The 19,550-nt window shown below is 41.9% G+C and overlaps 2 protein-coding genes across 4 annotated transcripts in view; one reads left to right on the top strand and one right to left on the bottom strand.

Moving 5' to 3' along the window:
- Nucleotides 1-4,716, top strand: part of adam11 (ADAM metallopeptidase domain 11) — a 56,079-nt gene extending 51,363 nt beyond the window's left edge. The window contains exons 25-26 of one of the 2 annotated variants that reach the window (XM_036946550.2): nucleotides 100-117; nucleotides 973-4,716. In XM_036946550.2, coding sequence (XP_036802445.1) covers nucleotides 100-117; nucleotides 973-988 — 34 coding nt within the window. In that variant the 3' untranslated portion in view covers nucleotides 989-4,716. Of the gene's footprint in view, nucleotides 1-99; nucleotides 760-972 lie in introns of those variants that run through there. The other variant, XM_036946549.2, reaches the window with a different exon arrangement.
- A 4-nt stretch (nucleotides 4,717-4,720) lies between these two features.
- On the bottom strand, nucleotides 4,721-19,550 carry LOC110491666 (cartilage-associated protein). Of its 2 annotated transcripts, none has more exons than XM_036946552.2 (7): nucleotides 18,941-19,550; nucleotides 9,112-9,261; nucleotides 7,148-7,325; nucleotides 6,341-6,469; nucleotides 6,056-6,201; nucleotides 5,143-5,220; nucleotides 4,721-4,897 (listed from the first exon to the last, which is right to left on the bottom strand). In XM_036946552.2, exons 1-7 carry the CDS (start codon nucleotides 19,478-19,480, stop codon nucleotides 4,763-4,765), a joined length of 1,356 nt encoding a protein of 451 aa, XP_036802447.1. In that variant the 5' UTR covers nucleotides 19,481-19,550; the 3' UTR covers nucleotides 4,721-4,762. The 2 variants fall into 2 exon arrangements, with proteins under 2 accessions (XP_036802447.1, XP_036802448.1); XM_036946553.2 differs by having other exon boundaries at nucleotides 5,123-5,220; nucleotides 18,941-19,512.

The following is a 19,550-nucleotide window of genomic DNA, read 5'->3' as shown; positions in this document are numbered from 1 at the left end:
ACTACAATATGACCCAAAAATATAGCCAAAAGGTAAATTCTCTCTCTCTCTCTCTCTCTCTCTCTCTCTCTCTCTCTCTCTGTGTTGCCATGGATACAGGAACATCCGAAGAGGAAGGTATGACCCCGCCCAACAGGCTATGGTCTGATGGGAACTCATCCCAAATTACCCCCCATGTTTCATTCACCCTAGTCCCGAATCCTATAGTCCCTCATCCATATAGGCACCTATCCTGCTATCTCTATCCTAACCCATTTCAATTAGGCTAGTCCCACTATCTCTAGTCTCTTATCCTAGTACCCAAATCCTGGGTGCTAGTTTGTAAAGTTTGCTTAATTTTTGTATTACAATTCAATATAAAAATGTACTTTCCATGTACCCTATCCACGCCTGTTAAATCCCATTTCACACCCTAGTTTCTTACATATGTATACTATATAATACCACTATTTCACTGGGCTCCTCCCAATGGACTTCACTACCATTCATATGGACAGTTTTACCAGATACAGGTTGAGGCCTAGTCCTGGACTAAAATGCACTTTCAATGGAGATTTTTTAAATCGAGGACTAGGCTTAATCTGGGTCTGGCAAACCGGTCTATAGTGTTTAGCCGCTATCTGTATAGGCAGTTTGCGTTTTGCGTCCCACAGCCACATATCACACTGTCGTGTCAGCCCACACTGGCTCTGTATGGTTGACTTCGATTGGCTGTCCTGGATACCCAATCAGATGAGGCAAATAAAAGCTGAACAAGTATTTTTGAAGTGAGAGTGTCGGTTGTCAATAGTACATCACACAAATAATTACAAGCATTAAGCCGATGGATCGCCTATGAGCAGTGGGCCCTCTCTTTGACACAGCGTATAGGCCTTCTTACACTGTGGTGTATTCCGTTGCTTTTAACTTCTCAAACTCTTTTCCTTTCCTTCTCCCTCGCTTTCTCTTCCCCTCCTCTTTTTTTCTTTCTAGATCTGGAGGGGGATGAAAACATCTGTCCATTTGCTGTCCTGTCTTCCTTGCCCTGTGTCCTGTCCACTTTGAGGAGAGAAATCCAAAGGTGTCTTCCGTTCTCTTCAACTACAACTCTCACAATTCTCCCTGTCACGGTTCCTTTCCTTTTCCATTTTCTGTATTTCCTGTCAATCTTCCAGCCACAGACGTCTCACTTTTTTGCCTTCGGTAAAGGTTTAACCTGAAATACATTCCCCGAAACCTTGACCGATAAGGGCCCCACATTGTGTCACATAGAAATAGATACATTTGTGTTTTATCACCATGTTGTGTGTGTCATATCCGAAATGTATGTTTGTCCCCATTGACTCCCCATAGTTTTCTTTTTCTATGAGGATGTTAGACCAAGCAGTCCAGGACATGTATACTCTCCATACAAGTGCTTGTACTGAAGTTATATCAATTTTGACTTAGTCTTTCCTGCCATTTAGACTTTTCTACTGGACTATGGCGCTTTAAAAAAATATTTCCTGCGACGAGGGAGGAAGAATGAATCTGATATCCTATGTAGGGCTGCTCGTAAGCTTCTATCTCTAGTTGCAATTTACTCGTGGGGTCGTTCAACAAGCTGACAAATACCATACAGCCTACGACAACCATGTAGGATGTATGGTCAAATAATAATAATAACAACATATGGGACCCAGCGGGCAAAACGGGTTGAAATTATGTCATTACAACCTGAACAGAAATGTTGACAGTTTTGTCCGCTTTGTAGATCATACAATACGTCTCGTCTCCAAAGACAGTTATCGTAGCTCTTTGGTTAGTGATGGTGACATGACGGCATGGTTGGGTTAATTGCGTACTCTGCTTAGCTAGGCATTTCTATTAACATACCAACATAACCATCATTTATATTCTTCTAGTATGTTGCTCTCCAGTATCAAACAGTAATCTAGCGTTAATCAGTTATCCAATCGAACATAATATGCATAAACGTATGAATGTGTAGCTCAACCTTGCGAGTGGGCGAATGCTTGTCGCAATCTCTGTCTCGATATCAAGTGTACGTTTTGCACGGAGACGGCTAGCTAGATGAAATAGTCTATTGCACATACACATCCAGACGTCAAATGTGTATTGTACTTGTATAATATGTAATCCATATAGAGATTGAGTGTGAATACATACATGTATGCTGAATATGGGTGCTTTTAGTACATCATGTATATTCTAGGCGCTCAGATGTTTTCGACAGCTGGGACATAGTCGTAGCTGCTCAAATGAAAGCACATGTTTGTGAGTGGACTCAAATCGTTCCTCTTTTTCAGTATCTTGCATCAATGGGAGATTCCGTATACGCAAGAAGTTTATATATTTGAGCTTCATTACAATGGTATTTGTATTTACATTGACATACTGTCATTCAATTAAGTACTTACAAAGTCAAATCAAGCGGCCCTTTGATTAAAGGGACAGTACACCCAATTTTAGTGAAATTTGCCTTCACCTAGAATCCCTTGACTACTTTCAAAGACAGATGAGCTTGAGTAAGAAAAACAGTGGTAGCTTGTGTGTGCCGCTGTCTCGCTCCTTCCTCTCAGTAACTAATGACTATTGTTTTAGGTTCCGAGTGTATTCTGCGTGTCACCAAACACAGACCTACCTCTCCATTACAGGTTCTGGTCATGTTTAAAGTTACACTGCCAGCCTAAAGTAGCATCAAGTATACTTGAACTCTTATTTAATCTGTATCTCTATGTGTATTCAAAAATGTTAGTCAAGAATGGACATTTCAGGAAGCTTACCATCACAGTCCATTTACTCTTGTTGTTCGACTCATAGGATATCGCAAACAATTGTTCGCTTTTAGACTTGAATGTAAATACTTCCGGTGTATAAAACAATGTGTATGACCTTTTAACATTTTTTTCATACCGTGGCCTGTTGGTGTTTTTGTGGAGGCGTCTCTGTCGTATGTTATTGTATAGTTGCCAGTGACTGAATTCGGGGAGTTCCCTGAATGAAAATTTAAGCCTGAGCCTGTTCTCGGGATCTTCCTCTTGCCTTTTTGTTATTTTATATGTTTAATGTAGGCTGGCTGTTCAAATTCGCGGTTGTTAAATAGGCTACCGTGTCGTTTGTTTTTAATGTAGGTATTTTACATTCCATGGGTAAGATGACAAAATAGCCTTTTTAAAAGTTGAACCGGGGACAATTTACAATGCCACTGTCGATGAAAACACCTAGCGGGTTAGGAACAGACAACATCTTTTAATATCGATCCTCCTGCCTGAAAGAGTAACTGTTGACATGTCTGGTTCTGGCCTCATTTGCTGCTGGCCTTTCGTGTGCCTTGTTCATCCTGACACGGCCTCCTTAAGATCTGCCTTGGAGGCCAGTGAACCTTTTCTCAGTTCAACAGGATACTCGATATGCTCTTCTTTTTTTTTTGTAGAAATAAGAGAATGCCGGTTGATATTAAAGTTATCCCCTATGTAAGATTCCTACTAGTCACACCAAGCCTTCCAGGTTAAGTCCGGCTTTACAGTTAAAATGATACAGTATGTGGTCGAGCCAATGGTAATTGGGAAATTGTGATATAATGACGACGGACGTCAACAAATAGGCTTACCAGTTCACATATTTTGCCCTGTTCTTATTCAGGGCACTTGTTCACAATAGTGTTGCTTGGTAACCGTATATCCCTAAAAGTGTGTAATGTGTAAACAGGATAGGGATATAGAAAATAAATGAGGAATGATTTTTATTTCCGTTCCACCTTTACACTGACACACAATTACCCTTTTTCTCAGGCTACTGTCCGTTATGCTGTTTGATAGACTAGCTATGAAGATTTAGTGGAGCTTTGTCGAAACTATATTTTGTAAGTGATCAAATATGGTGATTCGTTTGTTGTTTTGGGACCATTAATACACTGAGCACTGTGTTATCGGAAATTCTTGAATTTAATAGACCGTTTAGGAGTTGACCAAAAGACTGCTTTGGGGTTGACAAAAAGGTTGTTTCGGGTTGACCAGAAATGTGGAGACAGATTAATACAGGCGATGTGGTAGACCTTAATCAAGAGATAATAGCCAAATGGCCCTCTGTCATCCAAATGTTTGATCTCTTTAGTCTAATTTCTAGTTTTTCATTTGACCCCCACACAGTCTTGGCAGACTTACCAACCCTCCTGAGTGGAGCACTTAACAGCCTTTGTATGAGTGGAATAGCATTGGTGGAATAGCATTGGCTGTACATATAAACATAATCCATGTGTATTTGTACAATATATGCAGAGGTATTCATAAAACCATTTGTATTGGACTGACCTATCAAATACCAGTGTACTTAGATAACCTGCAATATCTTTAAATAGCAGACTTGGAACCACAACAGTGAAAATGTGTACATTTTGTGTATAATTAACTGTGCATTGCTTCCCGGCCTAGTGATTCCAGGATACGTATTGCATTTCTATAGAATAGCGTCGCTTTGAGGTTATTTACTTTTGGTGTACTGTTTAGGACTTGAGTTCGACTTATCCTTTTTTCCATGTGTGATGTGTGCAAATTCTCTAGTTTTATTTATTTATTTTGACCTCCCTGCAACTGTATATTTGAATTACAATTCTGGAACAGATATCGATTATTGACTTCATATGTTTTTTAAGACCTAATAGGAACAGGTGATAACATTTTAACGATGAGAAATTGGGGAAGAGAATGAAGAGAAATAAAAATTGAAGTGTGAAAACGCATTGTCTTTCTGTTTTTATTCATCATTAGTCAAGAACAAACTCTTAGGAATCACCAACGTCCCCTTTAGCTTTGGGTTGTGACCATCTAGCCAGGATTGATTCCTGATAGTCTCCAATCCCTTCAAACTCAACATCAGAGGAGTCCTCCATGGCAGCTTCTTCTGGACCCAAAAAGTCCTGTAAAAACAAGGTCCACACACAACCGATACTGTGAGTCAAGGTCTGTGTCATCAATCGTAAGGATTATAGACAACCTTTTTAAAGGGAAATTCAAAACGCTGTGTTGTGCCTACAACCCTAACGACTCATTGTAAGACATTTCAAGAATGGATAATCTTATGTTATAGCGTTACAGGCACCATATGAAATGACGACTTCTCATTGAAGTTCCCCTTTAATTACCTTAAACTGCATTATCCTACCTCAGACTGCAAGTAGTTCTCTGCAAATGCCAGCATCTGTTTCAGCAAGGTGGTATGGTTGTAGTACCTCAATGCTTCCTGTTGAAACGGAGCCAAATTATTCTTTCACGTTCACTTTGGACACGATCTGCAAGTCGAGCTTTACCTTTTCATAAAGCTTGTCAGACTCAATTCCTTGCATTTTTCAATGAATCACTGCCCTAAAAAAAGTTAAGTATAACACAACAGAAAATGGAAGTATCTACAGACTGAATTATTTCACATCCTTGTGATTTGGTCTTTTTCCCATAATGCCTGAGTCGAGGCAAACTGTGTTTCTGTGCTTATGTACAGAGTGGAAGCCTGCGCTGAGCATTTGCATTCCTAGATCACCATGGTGATTTTGAACAGAGCAAGGGATTGTCCAAGTCTAGGATTCCTATTACAGGGCCGTGCTAGGTCGGAGACTGAGCAGCGGAAGGCCTAATTCCAAATCAATCCCTAGCTGCCTATGTATTTCCTTCCTGTCTCTGAAGTTACTAGTCCAATTCCGTTTCTCCCCAAAGTGTGCACTCATTTACTCCCACGTTTGGTTTTGGGGAAGCCTAGGAGGAGCACTACAGGTTGTAAGAAAACAAGCGCAAAATCCCATAGTTGAGAAGGCTGGAATAGTGAAAGCAGTTTAATAGAAGAAAACCTTGCTTTCATTTATCCAAATATATACAGATCTGTAAATACCTCCAATGAAGGCTAACAGGAAGGATGCATTGGCTGTCTATTTCAATTGGTCTTTACAGTGATTCCTCGCAATCTATCTCCTCGCCTTTTTTTCAGCCATAGTAGGTCCTTTGTGACTTCCTTTTCCAATGGGTTTAAAGAAAGAGGTGAGAGGATGTGAGGAAAGTTGAAAAGATGAATAGAGCCATTCTCTCACCACTCTGGGTGTGAAGCTGTGGTCATCCAGGCCCCACTGCTCTCTGTAAGACTGGTAGTATAACATATTCTGCCTCATGACCTTGTCCTCGGGGTCAAAGAGCACGTAGCTGGACGCACAGGGGGCTGCACTGCGGGCATCATTTACTGTATTGAGAAGAGAAGAATAACTTGTCCTTTAATTTGGACTCTTTTGTTTAGTCCCGATACATAGGCTTGACATCATTGTTAATCAAAGTAAGATGGTGGATAATATCTACATTATATGACTATGGTTGGTACTTACACTTATAATAAGCAAATTGCAGGTAGTGATACATAGTGGCGATGAATTTCTCCACAAAGTAGCCGCCAACATTTGGCATTAGGTTTTCCTCACACTTCACCTCGCATCTCAGTGCGTCAACATAGGCATCTGTGAAAGAAGGTGGCAAAAAATGAGTTTAGTCATTCAAAGTCATAACATAACTAATTCAACCAGAATTGAGGCTACTCATGTGTTTATATAATCTGGGTCTGTATAGCCAGCCCTGACTGCCAAATATAAGCAACCTTTGACCTTGACCTCCCTGAGAGACCACCATCTCTGGCACCTTAACTTAAAACCACTCTCACATTTATAGACCGAGCTATGGATGCAAGGACTGACCATCCATGATATCAAAATGATACGTCTAGCCACGTTTTGAAGCTATACCGTGTTTTGTTTTCAATTACATTGTATCCAAACAATGGAACGTTACAGGCTAATATGTTGGATTCTGGTGGGTTACGACAATAACCTCATGAGGCATTTAGAAGTTATACTCTTCAAGAATCAATAGGCATATATCATTAATTTAAAAATCCAAAAATCCATGTACCAATCGCAAATTGCCCCCTTTTTTTAATAGAGCTTTTCTTCCATTTCCAGATTCTAAGATTGCAACTTTGTTTGGCCCAGACTTTGTTTTGGAAAACACTCAGCTTCTCACTATTTATTTTTTTAAATTTTAAATCAAACATGTATATTGCACATTCTTGTAAGGAACCCTGGTTTTACCCGGGTCTGCCTTCAGTGTTTTTGGGTCTTAGTGAGGCAGCAGTAGCCTACCTGCCAGTGTGGGGTACAGGTCTTTAGTTTGGGGGAGGTCAGCGTCGCAGGCCCCGTGGCACATGGCCTGACACAGGCTGTACTGCTGGAGGTACTGGCTGAGGGCCTGCTCCATGTGACTGATACTGCTGCTGAAGTCCTCAGAGTTGAACAGGGTGACCGCTTTCAGGAAGCTAACCTTGGGGGTGACAAGGTCGTGTGGATGTCAGGGGTTGGGTGTCAGTTTCATTTCATTTTAGTTAATTCTGGAAGAACACTGAAATTTGCAATTACATGGAATTGATCCCAACCCCCCACCCTGAGTGACAGAGTAATGTGAATATTAGTGAATCTGTAGTGACGGGGTATTGTGAATATTAGTGAACCTGTAGTGACAGGGTATTGTGAATATTAGTGAACCTGTAGTGACAGGGTACTGTGAATATTAGTGAACCTGTAGTGACGGGGTATTGTGAATATTAGTGAACCTGTAGTGACTGGGTATTGTGAACCTGTAGTGACGGGGTATTGTGAATATTAGTGAATCTGTAGTGACGGGGTATTGTGAACCTTTAGTGACGGGGTATTGTGAATATTAGTGAACCTGTAGTGACGGGGTATTGTGAATATTAGTGAACCTGTAGTGACAGGGTACTGTGAATATTAGTGAACCTGTAGTGACGGGGTATTGTGAATATTAGTGAACCTGTAGTGACGGGGTATTGTGAATATTAATGAACCTGTAGTGACGGGGTATTGTGAATATTAGTGAACCTGTAGTGACGGAGTATTGTTAATATTAGTGAACCTGTAGTGACGGGGTATTGTGAACCTGTAGTGACGGGGTATTGTGAATATTAGTGAATCTGTAGTGACGGGGTATTGTGAACCTGTAGTGACGGGGTATTGTGAATATTAGTGAATCTGTAGTGACGGGGTATTGTGAATATTAGTGAACCTGTAGTGACGGGGTATTGTGAATATTAGTGAACCTGTAGTGACGGGGTATTGTGAATATTAGTGAACCTGTAGTGACGGGGTATTGTGAATATTAATGAACCTGTAGTGACGGGGTATTGTGAATATTAGTGAACCTGTAGTGACGGGGTATTGTGAATATTAGTGAACCTGTAGTGACGGGGTATTGTGAATATTAGTGAACCTGTAGTGACTGGGTATTGTGAACCTGTAGTGACGGGGTATTGTGAATATTAGTGAATCTGTAGTGACGGGGTATTGTGAATATTAGTGAACCTGTAGTGACGGGGTATTGTGAATATTAGTGAATCTGTAGTGACGGGGTATTGTGAACCTTTAGTGACGGGGTATTGTGAATATTAGTGAACCTGTAGTGACGGGGTATTGTGAATATTAGTGAACCTGTAGTGACGGGGTATTGTGAATATTAATGAACCTGTAGTGACGGGGTATTGTGAATATTAGTGAACCTGTAGTGACGGGGTATTGTGAATATTAGTAAACCTGTAGTGACGGAGTATTGTTAATATTAGTGAACCTGTAGTGACGGGGTATTGTGAATATTAGTAAACCTGTAGTGACGGGGTATTGTTAATATTAGTGAACCTGTAGTGACGGGGTATTGTGAATATTAGTGGACCTGTAGTGACGGGGTATTGTGAACCTGTAGTGACGGGGTATTGTGAACCTGTAGTGACGGGGTATTGTGAACCTGTAGTGACGGGGTATTGTGAATATTAGTGAACCTGTAGTGACGGGGTATTGTGAATATTAGTGAACCTGTAGTGACGGGGTATTGTGAATATTAGTGAACCTGTAGTGACGGGGTATTGTGAATATTAGTGAATCTGTAGTGACGGGGTATTGTGAATATTAGTGAATCTGTAGTGACGGGGTATTGTGAATATTAGTGAACATAGTGACAAGGTATTGTGGATTGATATTAGGTTGGGGTCAGATTGTAGTGGATTTTGTAGTACCTTTTCCCACCTCTCCTTTATGCTCACCTCATAGGGGCGTTCCTCGTGGTCAATGAGCGCGCCCTCCAAGTCAAACTCTCTTTTGTATTGGTTCATGTGCCGTGTCATGACCGGGTCCTCTGGGTTTCTCTGTAGATAGGTGTGGGCTGACGCCAACGCCTTCTGGAGGTCATCCGTCTGGGAGAAACATAACACAGGCCAAGTGGTGAAGGCCCTGTTGGAATACTCAGAAAATGGGTCCTTCCTTCATCCATATCTCTGATCTAACATTAAGACAATTGGTGATAGCAATGCTGTAGATTAGAACGCTTGCTAGCATCAATCCAGTCATGTCAGATCAATGATGACTTCAAGAAAGGGAGGAAAATACAATTTGATAAGTATTCTAACTGCAGTGGGACAGATACTGTATGTAGACAGGTGGAATCTCAGTTGTTCAAAGCGGTTTCCTCTCTTTGTGTCTTTTCCATCATTGGAACTGATGTGGTGTGTGGCAGGACTTTGGGCTACTTTGAGCTGTCTAGTACTTTTGCTTTAGACCAGTGGTCACCAACCTTTTCTGAGTCAAGATCACTTTCGCAAGTCAAAAAGCATGCTGAGATCTACCGCTCTTTTTTTTTAACACGACTTAAAAAATGGACATTAGCCTAATAAAAACAGTTATTAAAAAACATATATAATAGTTTGTTTTTATTGAGGAACACAAAGAAAGTACAAATAAAGTAAAATGAAAAGAACAACAAAAGATCTGTCAGTTACCTTCATCATATTAGTTACATTGACATACATTGATCTTTGAATTAGACCTTTTTCCAAGTACGAAACCCATTTCCCCCAGTATTCTTGACCTCTCACCTCTTGAGTTCTTAAAGCAAAGGTCATACGCTCCATGTGGTGTATTTCTTCTACAATGTCTATCCATTGTGTCACTGTGGGAGGGTCTTTTTGTAGCCATTTCCTAGTGACAGCCTTTTTACTGGCTGCCAGTAGGACCTTCAAGAGGTACTTTTCTCTATTGTTTAAGTTATCAGGTATTTCACCCAAGTACAAAGAAATGAATGTTTGTTCTATGTCAAATCCCATTATTTTTCCAATATTAGATCTTATTTCGCCCCAGTAAGTGTCGATTGCGGGGCAAGTCCAAAAGATATGAGAGTGACCCACCCTCAATAGACAGCATTCTCTCCAACAAGGTGTAGGGAGCCAGACTGTTTTCATTTCAGTTTAGGTGTTATGATGAAACGTATAACATTCTTACATCAGGAATTCTCTCCATGACCTTGAGTTGGTGGAGCTTTGTTGAGTCTCTAAGATGTTCAACCATGTTTCATCAGTTATTTCAATGTTAAGTTCCTCCTCCCATTTCTTTTTAATATGGTTTGTAGAATGTTTCTTTGAGGATTGAATACCCAAGTAGAGATTTGAAATAGGTTTTTTGTTACCCCCCAGTTTGTATGCGTTAGTGAATACTTGGATTAATTGTTGAGGTGCTCGAGGGTCAATCATTTTTATCTCCCTTAAGAAATACTGTCGAACTTGTACGTATCTGTAAAAATCTTGTTTATCCAAGACATGTTTTTTACTTAGGTCCTGGAAGTTATCTAGGTCCCCATTCCTTATAATTGTACTGAATGATGTGATACCTTTCTGCGTCCATTGTTTAAATCTGCTGTCCTGTGTTGCTGTATGCAGGCCAACTCAGCAGTTTGATCTCTGTCTAAATTATTTTGCTTAACTACCCTAAACCATGTCTTCAGAGAGAAATGAATCCACTGATTTTGTCTATTGTATATTTCTATTACCATGTCCTTATTTCCCAAAACTGACTGTATGGGTATCTCTGTGAAAGTAGTCTCAATGTCTTTCCATTTGGATTCGTATTCTGAATTGCACCAACACACCAGATGTCTCAATTGGGCTGACACAAAAATAATATTTTAGGTTTAGTAAGGCCATACCCCCACAGCTTTTTGGTAATTGTAATGTTGCATATCTAATTCTTGGTCTCTTACTGTTCCAGATAAACCTTGATATCCGTTTATCCCATTCCCTAAACTGTTTAGGCAGGATTTCTATGGGCAGTGATTGGAACAAATACAGTAACCCCGGCAGGATGTTCATTTTGATTGTTTCAATTCTACTATTAAAATCTAAGGGAAGTGAATGCCACCTATCTAGGTCATCATATACACTGCTCAAAAAAATAAAGGGAACACTTAAACAACACAATGTAACTCCAAGTCAATCACACTTCTGTGAAATCAAACTGTCCACTTAGGAAGCAACACTGATTGACAATAAATTTCACATGCTGATGTGCAAATGGAATAGACAATAGGTGGAAATTATAGGCAATTAGCAAGACACCCTCATTAAAGGAGTGGTTCTGCAGGTGTTGACCACAGACCAAATCTCAGTTCCTATGCTTCCTGGCTGATGTTTTGGTCACTTTTGAATGCTGGCGGTGCTTTCACTCTAGTGGTAGCATGAGACGGAGTCTACAACCCACACAAGTGGCTCAGGTAGTGCAGCTCATCCAGGATGGCACATCAATGCGAGCTGTGGCAAGAAGGTTTGCTGTGTCTGTCAGCGTAGTGTCCAGAGCATGGAGGCGCTACCAGGAGACAGGCCAGTACACCAGGAGACGTGGAGGAGGCCGTAGGAGGGCAACAACCCAGCAGCAGGACCGCTACCTCCGCCTTTGTGCAAGGAGGAGCAGGAGGAGCACTGCCAGAGCCCTGCAAAATGACCTCCAGCAGGCCACAAATGTGCATGTGGGGGTTGTGCTTACAGCCCAACACCGTGCAGGACGTTTGGCATTTGCTAGAGAACACCAAGATTGGCAAATTCGCCACTGGCGCCCTGTGCTCTTCACAGATGAAAGCAGGTTCGCACTGAGCACATGTGACAGACGTGACAGTCTGGAGACGCCGTGGAGAACGTTCTGCTGCCTGCAACATCCTCCAGCATGACCGGTTTGGCGGTGGGTCAGTCATGGTGTGGGGTGGCATTTCTTTGGGGGGCCACACAGCCCTCCATGTGCTCGCCAGAGGTAGCCTGACTGTCATTAGGTACCGAGATGAGATCCTCAGACCCCTTGTGAGACCATATGCGGGTGTGTTTGGCCCTGGGTTCCTCCTAATGCAAGACAATGCCATTAGGTACCGAGATGAGATCCTCAGACCCCTTGTGAGACCATATGCGGGTGTGTTTGGCCCTGGGTTCCTCCTAATGCAAGACAATGCCATTAGGTACCGAGATGAGATCCTCAGACCCCTTGTGAGACCATATGCGGGTGCGTTTGGCCCTGGGTTCCTCCTAATGCAAGACAATGCTAGACCTCATGCTAGACCTCAACTGGCCCGCCCGTTCCCCAGACCTGAATCCAATTGAGCACATCTGGGACATCATGTCTCGCTCCATCCACCAACGCCACGTTGCACCACAGACTGTCCAGGAGTTGACGGATGCTTTAGTCCAGGTCTGGGAGGAGATCCCTCAGGAGACCATCCGCCACCTCATCAGGAGCATGCCCAGGCATTGTAGGGAGGTCATACAGGCACGTGTAGGCCACACACTCTACTGAGCCTCATTTTGACTTGTTTTAAGGACATTACATCAAAGTTGGATCAGCCTGTAGTGTGGTTTTCCACTTTAATTTTGAGTGTGACTCCAAATCCAGACCTCCATGGGTTGATAAATTTGGTTTCCATTGATAATTTTTGTGTGATTTTGTTGTCAGCACATTCAACTATGTAAAGAAAAAAGTATTTAATAAGAATATTTCATTCATTCAGATCTAGGATGTGTTATTTTAGTGTTCCCTTTATTTTTGTTGAGCAGTGTATTTTCTTGTTAATGTGATCGTAATTCATGCAATAAAGTTTGGATGTATCTTTTAGTAAATTTACTCCAAGATATTTAATGGATGAAGAGGTCCAGGTGAAGTTATACCTACTCTTCAGCTCTTCCTGTGGGGTATAATTATATACTAGGGCTTTGGTCTTGTGTACATTAAGCACACACCCTGAATATGTTCCAAATGTTTGTAAAACATCCATCAATTAAGGTACACTTGAGCCTGGGTCTTTAAGAACAAAAACAGTTCTGGAGGAATGAGGTTTGTGCAGTAAAGTTTCTGAGTTGGATGACAGTTCGAAACGATTTTTCCCAGTCGGATTTTGTTTTTTTCCCCTCAAGAGTTCCCAGTTGTCTTGAACGCACTGAAGTCGGAGATTTCCAAGTTACCAGTTGTTTTGAACACGTCATTAGTCTCAGAGGCGGCAGGGAGAGGGCATCAGAGGGTCCGCCTCTCACGGTCCCTGCACTCTCTTTCCTCTCAGGTGAGACTGACCAGAGAGGGGGAAACTCGAGTCGCACTGCATCCGACTCAGGCACAAAGTCATGTTGTTCCTATGTCCAGAGAAAGTGAAATACCTCGATATAAAATAGACATGACAAGCTGCTAATAATAATTCAAAAACACAGGGCTATTGATACACTTGGCTACTCATTCAGTGGGGATAGGTGGAGTTTGAACCATTTAATTTGTCTGAAAATACAAAATGGAAACGCATTGCCTGCGCAGGGCTTCTGACTCAAGTGCACCTCCCAGCAACTACACAACACAAAAAAAAGGAGCAACAAGCCTTTATGCCTTTGTCGTTGGCCTTTCTACAGAAATGTTTGGTGATTGACTAGGAATACCTCAAAGGACTTGTTGGCAACCACTGCTTGAGACTATTGATATGGCAGCAAGGATGGTTTATTTCTGAAATATCACATTTTGAGGGCAAACGGATCAGATAATATTACAACCTTGGCACATCTGTGTTTGGGAAGTTTCTTCCATTCTTCTCTGCAGATCTTCTAAAACTCTTATCAGGTTGAAGTGTCGCTGCACAACTATTTTCAGATATCTCCAGAGAAGTTTGATGGGGTTCAAGTCCGGGTTCTGGCTGGGCCACTCAAAGACTTGTCCCGAAGCCACTCCTGTGTTGACTTGTCTGTGTGCTTAGAGTCATTGTCGTGTTGGAAGGAACCTTCGCCCCAGTCTGAGGCCCTGGGGGCTCTGGAGTAGGTTTTCATCAATGATCTCGCTGTACTTTGCTCTGTTCATCTTTCCCTCGATCCTGACTAGTCTTTCAGTCCCTGCCGCTGAAAAACATCCCCACAGCATGATGCTGTCACCACCATACTTCACTGTAGGGATGGAATTGGCCAGGTGATGAGCGGTGCCTGGTTTCCTCCAGATGTGACGCTTGGCATTCAGGCCAAAGAGTTCAATCTTGGTTTCATCAGACCAGAGAATCTTGTTTCTCATGGTCTGAAAGTCCTTTGGGTGCCTTTTGGCAAACTCCAAGCGGGCTTTCATGTGCCTTTTACTGATCAGTAGCTTCCGTCTGGCCACTCTACCATAAAGGCCTGATTGGTGGAGTGCTGCACAGATGGTTGTTCTCCCATCTCCACAGAGGAACTCTGGAGCTCAGTCAGACTGATCATCGGGTTCTTGGTCACCTCCCTGACCAAGGCCTTTCTCTCCCGATTGCTCAGGTTGGTTGGGCAGCGAGCTCTAGGGAGAGTCTTGGTGGTTCCAAACTTCTTCCATTTAAAAATTACGGAGGCCACTGTGTTCTTGGGGACCTTCAATGCTGCAGAAATGTTTTGGTACGCTTCTCCAGATCTGTGCCTTGACACAATCCTGTCTCAGAGCTAAGGACAATTCCTTCGACCTCATTGCTTGGTTATTTGCTCTGACATATACTATCAATTGTGGGACCTTATAAAGACAGGTGTGCGCCTTTCCAAATCATGTCCAATCAATTGAATTTACCACAGGTGGAATGCAATCAAGTTGTCAAAACTTCTCAATGATGATCAATGGAAACAGGATGCACATTAGCTCAATTTCGAGGCTCATAGCAAAGGATCTGAATACTTATGTAAATAAGGTATTATTTAAATGTTTTTATACATTTGCAAACATTTCTAAAAACCTGTTTTCGCTTTGTCATTATGGGGTATTGTGTGTAGATGTTATTTTAATCAATGTTATAACAAGGCTGTAATGTACAAAATGTGAATAAAGGGAAGGGGTCTGAATACTTTCCGAATGCACTGCATCTGTCCTGCAGATTAATCGTGGTTAACACAACAGGTAGAACCTGTTTTTTATTTTATGCTTGCGGTAAGCAGGTGCAAGTGTGAAACACATGTTAGTTTGACTTTCGTCATGTAAAAACTGGCGCATTGGCATTTTCCACCCCTTGCGCCAGGTTTGTAATTTTACCTTCCTAGCATTAGCTCGCTTGCGCTGAGGTGGAAGGGGTGGAATTATTTTTGGTGTGTCCTTATAAACGTGCGCCAATATGCCAATTTCAGTGAGCCAAGAGAGGATATTTAAGACCGACCAAAAACTGGTCTCAGCAGTAATGCAATTGGTTATGGCATTGATTTTGTAAAAAAAAAAATGACCTTCCACTTTCCTCTATTGGACCTAACTGTCAAATCGCGGGAATTCAGCTGGCTTTCTGGGGTGCTGAATCCACTTGTAGCCTATATTTGCCTGTTTGTTTGTTTACCTTTTCATGTGGCAAAGTCACTACTGACCTTATCAACACCGATAGTAGGTTATTTTTTATTTCACCTTTATGTTACCAGGTAGGCCAGTTGAGAAGAAGTTCTCATTTACAACTGCGACCTGGCCAAGATAAAGCAAAGCAGTGCGACACAAACAACTCTGAGTTACACATGGGATAAACAAACGTACAGTCAATAACACAATAGGAACATCTATATACAGTGTGTGCAAACGTAGTAAGATTAGGGAGGTAAGGCAATAAATAGGCCTTAGTGGCGAAATAATTGCAATTAAACACTGGAGTGATACAGTGCCTTGCGAAAGTATTCGGCCCCTTTGAACTTTGCGACCTTTATCCACATTTCAGGCTTCAAACATAAAGATATAAAACTGTATTTTTTTTGTGAAGAATCAACAACAAGTGGGACACAATCATGAAGTGGAACGACATTTATTGGATATTTCAAACTTTTTTAACAAATCAAAAACTGAAAAATTGGGCGTGCAAAATTATTCAGCCCCTTTACTTTCAGTGCAGCAAACTCTCTCCAGAAGTTCAGTGAGGAACTCTGAAGGATCCAATGTTGACCTAAATGACTAATGATGATAAATACAATCCACCTGTGTGTAATCAAGTCTCCGTATAAATGCACCTGCACTGTGATAGTCTCAGAGGTCCGTTAAAAGCTCAGAGAGCATCATGAAGAACAAGGAACACACCAGGCAGGTCCGAGATACTGTTGTGAAGAAGTTTAAAGCCGGATTTGGATACAAAAAGATTTCCCAAGCTTTAAACATCCCAAGGAGCACTGTGCAAACGATAATATTGAAATGGAAGGAGTATCAGACCACTGCAAATCTACCAAGACCTGGCCGTCCCTCTAAACTTTCAGCTCATACAAGGAGAAGACTGATCAGAGATGCAGCCAAGAGGCCCATGATCACTCTGGATGAACTGCAGAGATCTACAGCTGAGGTGGGAGACTCTGTCCATAGGACAACAATCAGTCGTATATTGCACAAATCTGGCCTTTATGGAAGAGCGGCAAGAAGAAAGCCATTTCTTAAAGATATCCATAAAAAGTGTTGTTTAAATTTTGCCACAAGCCACCTGGGAGACACACCAAACATGTGGAAGAAGGTGCTCTGGTCAGATGAAACCAAAATTGAACTTTTTGGCAACAATGCAAAACGTTATGTTTGGCTTAATAGCAACACAGCTGAACACACCATCCCCACTGTCAAACATGGTGGTGGCAGCATCATGGTTTGGGGCTGCTTTTCTTCAGCAGGGACAGGGAAGATGGTTAAAATTGATGGGAAGATGGATGGAGCCAAATACAGGACCATTCTGGAAGAAAACCTGATGGAGTCTGCAAAAGACCTGAGACTGGGACGGAGATTTGTCTTCCAACAAGACAATGATCCAAAACATAAAGCAAAATCTACAATGGAATGGTTAAAAAATAAACATATCCAGGTGTTAGAATGGCCAAGTCAAAGTCCAGACCTGAATCCAATCGAGAATCTGTGGAAAGAACTGAAAACTGCTGTTCACAAATGCTCTCCATCCAACCTCACTGAGCTCGAGCTGTTTTGCAAGGAGGAATGGGAAAAATGTCAGTCTCTCGATGTGCAAAACTGATAGAGACATACCCCAAGCGACTTACAGCTGTAATCGCAGCAAAAGGTGGCGCTACAAAGTATTAACTTAAGGGGGCTGAATAATTTTGCACGCCCAATTGTTCAGTTTTTGATTTGTTAAAAAAGTTTGAAATATCCAATAAATGTCGTTCCACTTCATGATTGTGTCCCACTTGTTGTTGATTCTTCACAAAAAAATACAGTTTTATATCTTTATGTTTGAAGCCTGAAATGTGGCAAAAGGTCGCAAAGTTCAAGGGGGCCGAATACTTTCGCAAGGCACTGTATATGTGCAGAAGATGAATGTGCAAGTAGAGATAAGACTCCAGCTTCAGTGAGTTTTGCAATTCGTTCCAGTCATTGGCAGCAGAGAACTGGAAGGAAAGGCGGCCAAACGAGGAGTTGGCTTTGGGGATGACCAGTGAAATATACCTGCTGGAGCACGTTTGTGCTGCTATGGTGACCAGTAGGCTGAGATAAGGCGGGGCTTTACCTAGCAAAGACTTATAGATGACCTGGAGCCATTGGCTTTGGCTACGAATATGTAGTGGGGTCCAGCCAACGAGAGCATACCGGTCGCAGTGGTGGGTAGTATATGGGGCTTTGGTGACAAAACGGATGGCACTGTGATAGACTACATCCAATTTGCTGAGTAGAGTGTTGGAGGCTATTTTGTAAATGACATCGCCGAAGTCAAGGATCGGTAGGATAGTCAGTTTTACGAGGGTATGTTTGGCAGCATGGGTGAAGGATGCTTTGTTGCGAAATAGGAAGAGGATTCTAGATTTAATTTTGAATTGGAGGTGCTTAATGTGCGTTTGTTTATCCCATGTATAACTCTGTTTTTGTCGCACTGCTTTGCTTTATTTTGGACTGGTCGCAGTTGTAAATGAGAACTTGTCCTCAACTGGCCTACCTGGTTAAATAAAGGTGAAATAAAAAATGTGAGTCTGGAAAGAGAGTTTACAGTCTAACCAGACACCTAGGTATTTGTAGTTGTCCACATACTCTAAGTCAGAACCGTCTAGAGTAGTGATGCTAGACGGGTGGGCGGATGTGGGCAGCGATCGGTTGAAGAGCATGCATTTAGTTTTACTTGCATTTAAGAGCAGTTGGAGACCACGGAATGAGTGTTGTATGGCATGGAAGCTCGTCTGGAGGTTTGTTAACACACAGTGTCCAAAGAAGGGCCAGAAGTATACAGAATGGTGAAGTCTGCGTAGAGGTGGATCAGAGAATAACCAGCAGCATGAGCGACATCATTGATGTATACAGCGATATACTGTTATAACGATATACTCTATATTTGGAAGTAGTAATGGTGAGTGGACATTTCCCATTTTTGTTGTTTCTGTAAACTATTTAACACATTAGGTTATAATGGACTAGTAGGAGTTGATGACAATGCAATGCATAAAATACCATATACACAACTTGAGGCAAACACATATTTAGGTTATAATGGACTAGTAGGAGTTGATTATGATTGGCCAATGAGGGGTTAAGCCTCAACACACAATTTGTTTATTCATCAAAACTCAGGCCTTTTGCGCCACCGCCAGCTACTGCGCTCATAATTCTGGTTGTGAAAATAGCATAAATATATATTTCTGAGCCCAAAATGTGACTTACCTGGACATAAGCAAAGTACATGTAACGGTAGGGCAACCTATTATCGAAATCATCCATAACCTCTTTTCTAGGGTAAGGGAGCGACAGGGCAGGGAAGTGCATCCTGCACTTTTTCAGGCATGATGCCCGCATCAAAATGCGCCAGAAGATCTGCATATCCCCGGTGCTGCTTGCCATGACAGGCTCCTGTAGCTGTACATGACTGGCATTACAGTTTCGTATGCAGTATGTCACGCTGTCTTTCAGAAGTCGATGCAGGCGTAAACTTAATTCAATGAATTTGATACAGTCCGACCAATTTTCTGAGGCATAATTGTCCAAGCCTTGTGCATACGCAGACTCGATTGGCATGAGCTCCTCTTGTGGGAAATGTCTAAAGTTGTAGTTGTCATACTGCGCGACCACTACAGTGGCAATAAAACACAAAGAGATTGAGAAAATAATTCCTTTTACGCGTTGGAGATTGGCGACCATGATAAATGCATTCATCCAAGTTGCGCATTTGTCTCTGGCCAATAAAACGGGATTGTGTTTTTCCATTTACTTTCAGGGAGAGGTGGGCTGGCAAACCGTTTAGGGGTCTTGGGGAATTCACGAGTTGGACAGTTGT

The sequence above is a fragment of the Oncorhynchus mykiss genome, chromosome 16 (assembly GCF_057628025.1).
Source record: "Oncorhynchus mykiss isolate SJ-2025 chromosome 16, ASM5762802v1, whole genome shotgun sequence".
Classification (NCBI taxonomy): Eukaryota; Metazoa; Chordata; class Actinopteri; order Salmoniformes; family Salmonidae; genus Oncorhynchus; species Oncorhynchus mykiss.
The sequence above is the reverse complement of the archived record's forward strand: the minus strand, read 5'-3'. Positions and strand labels throughout refer to the sequence as shown.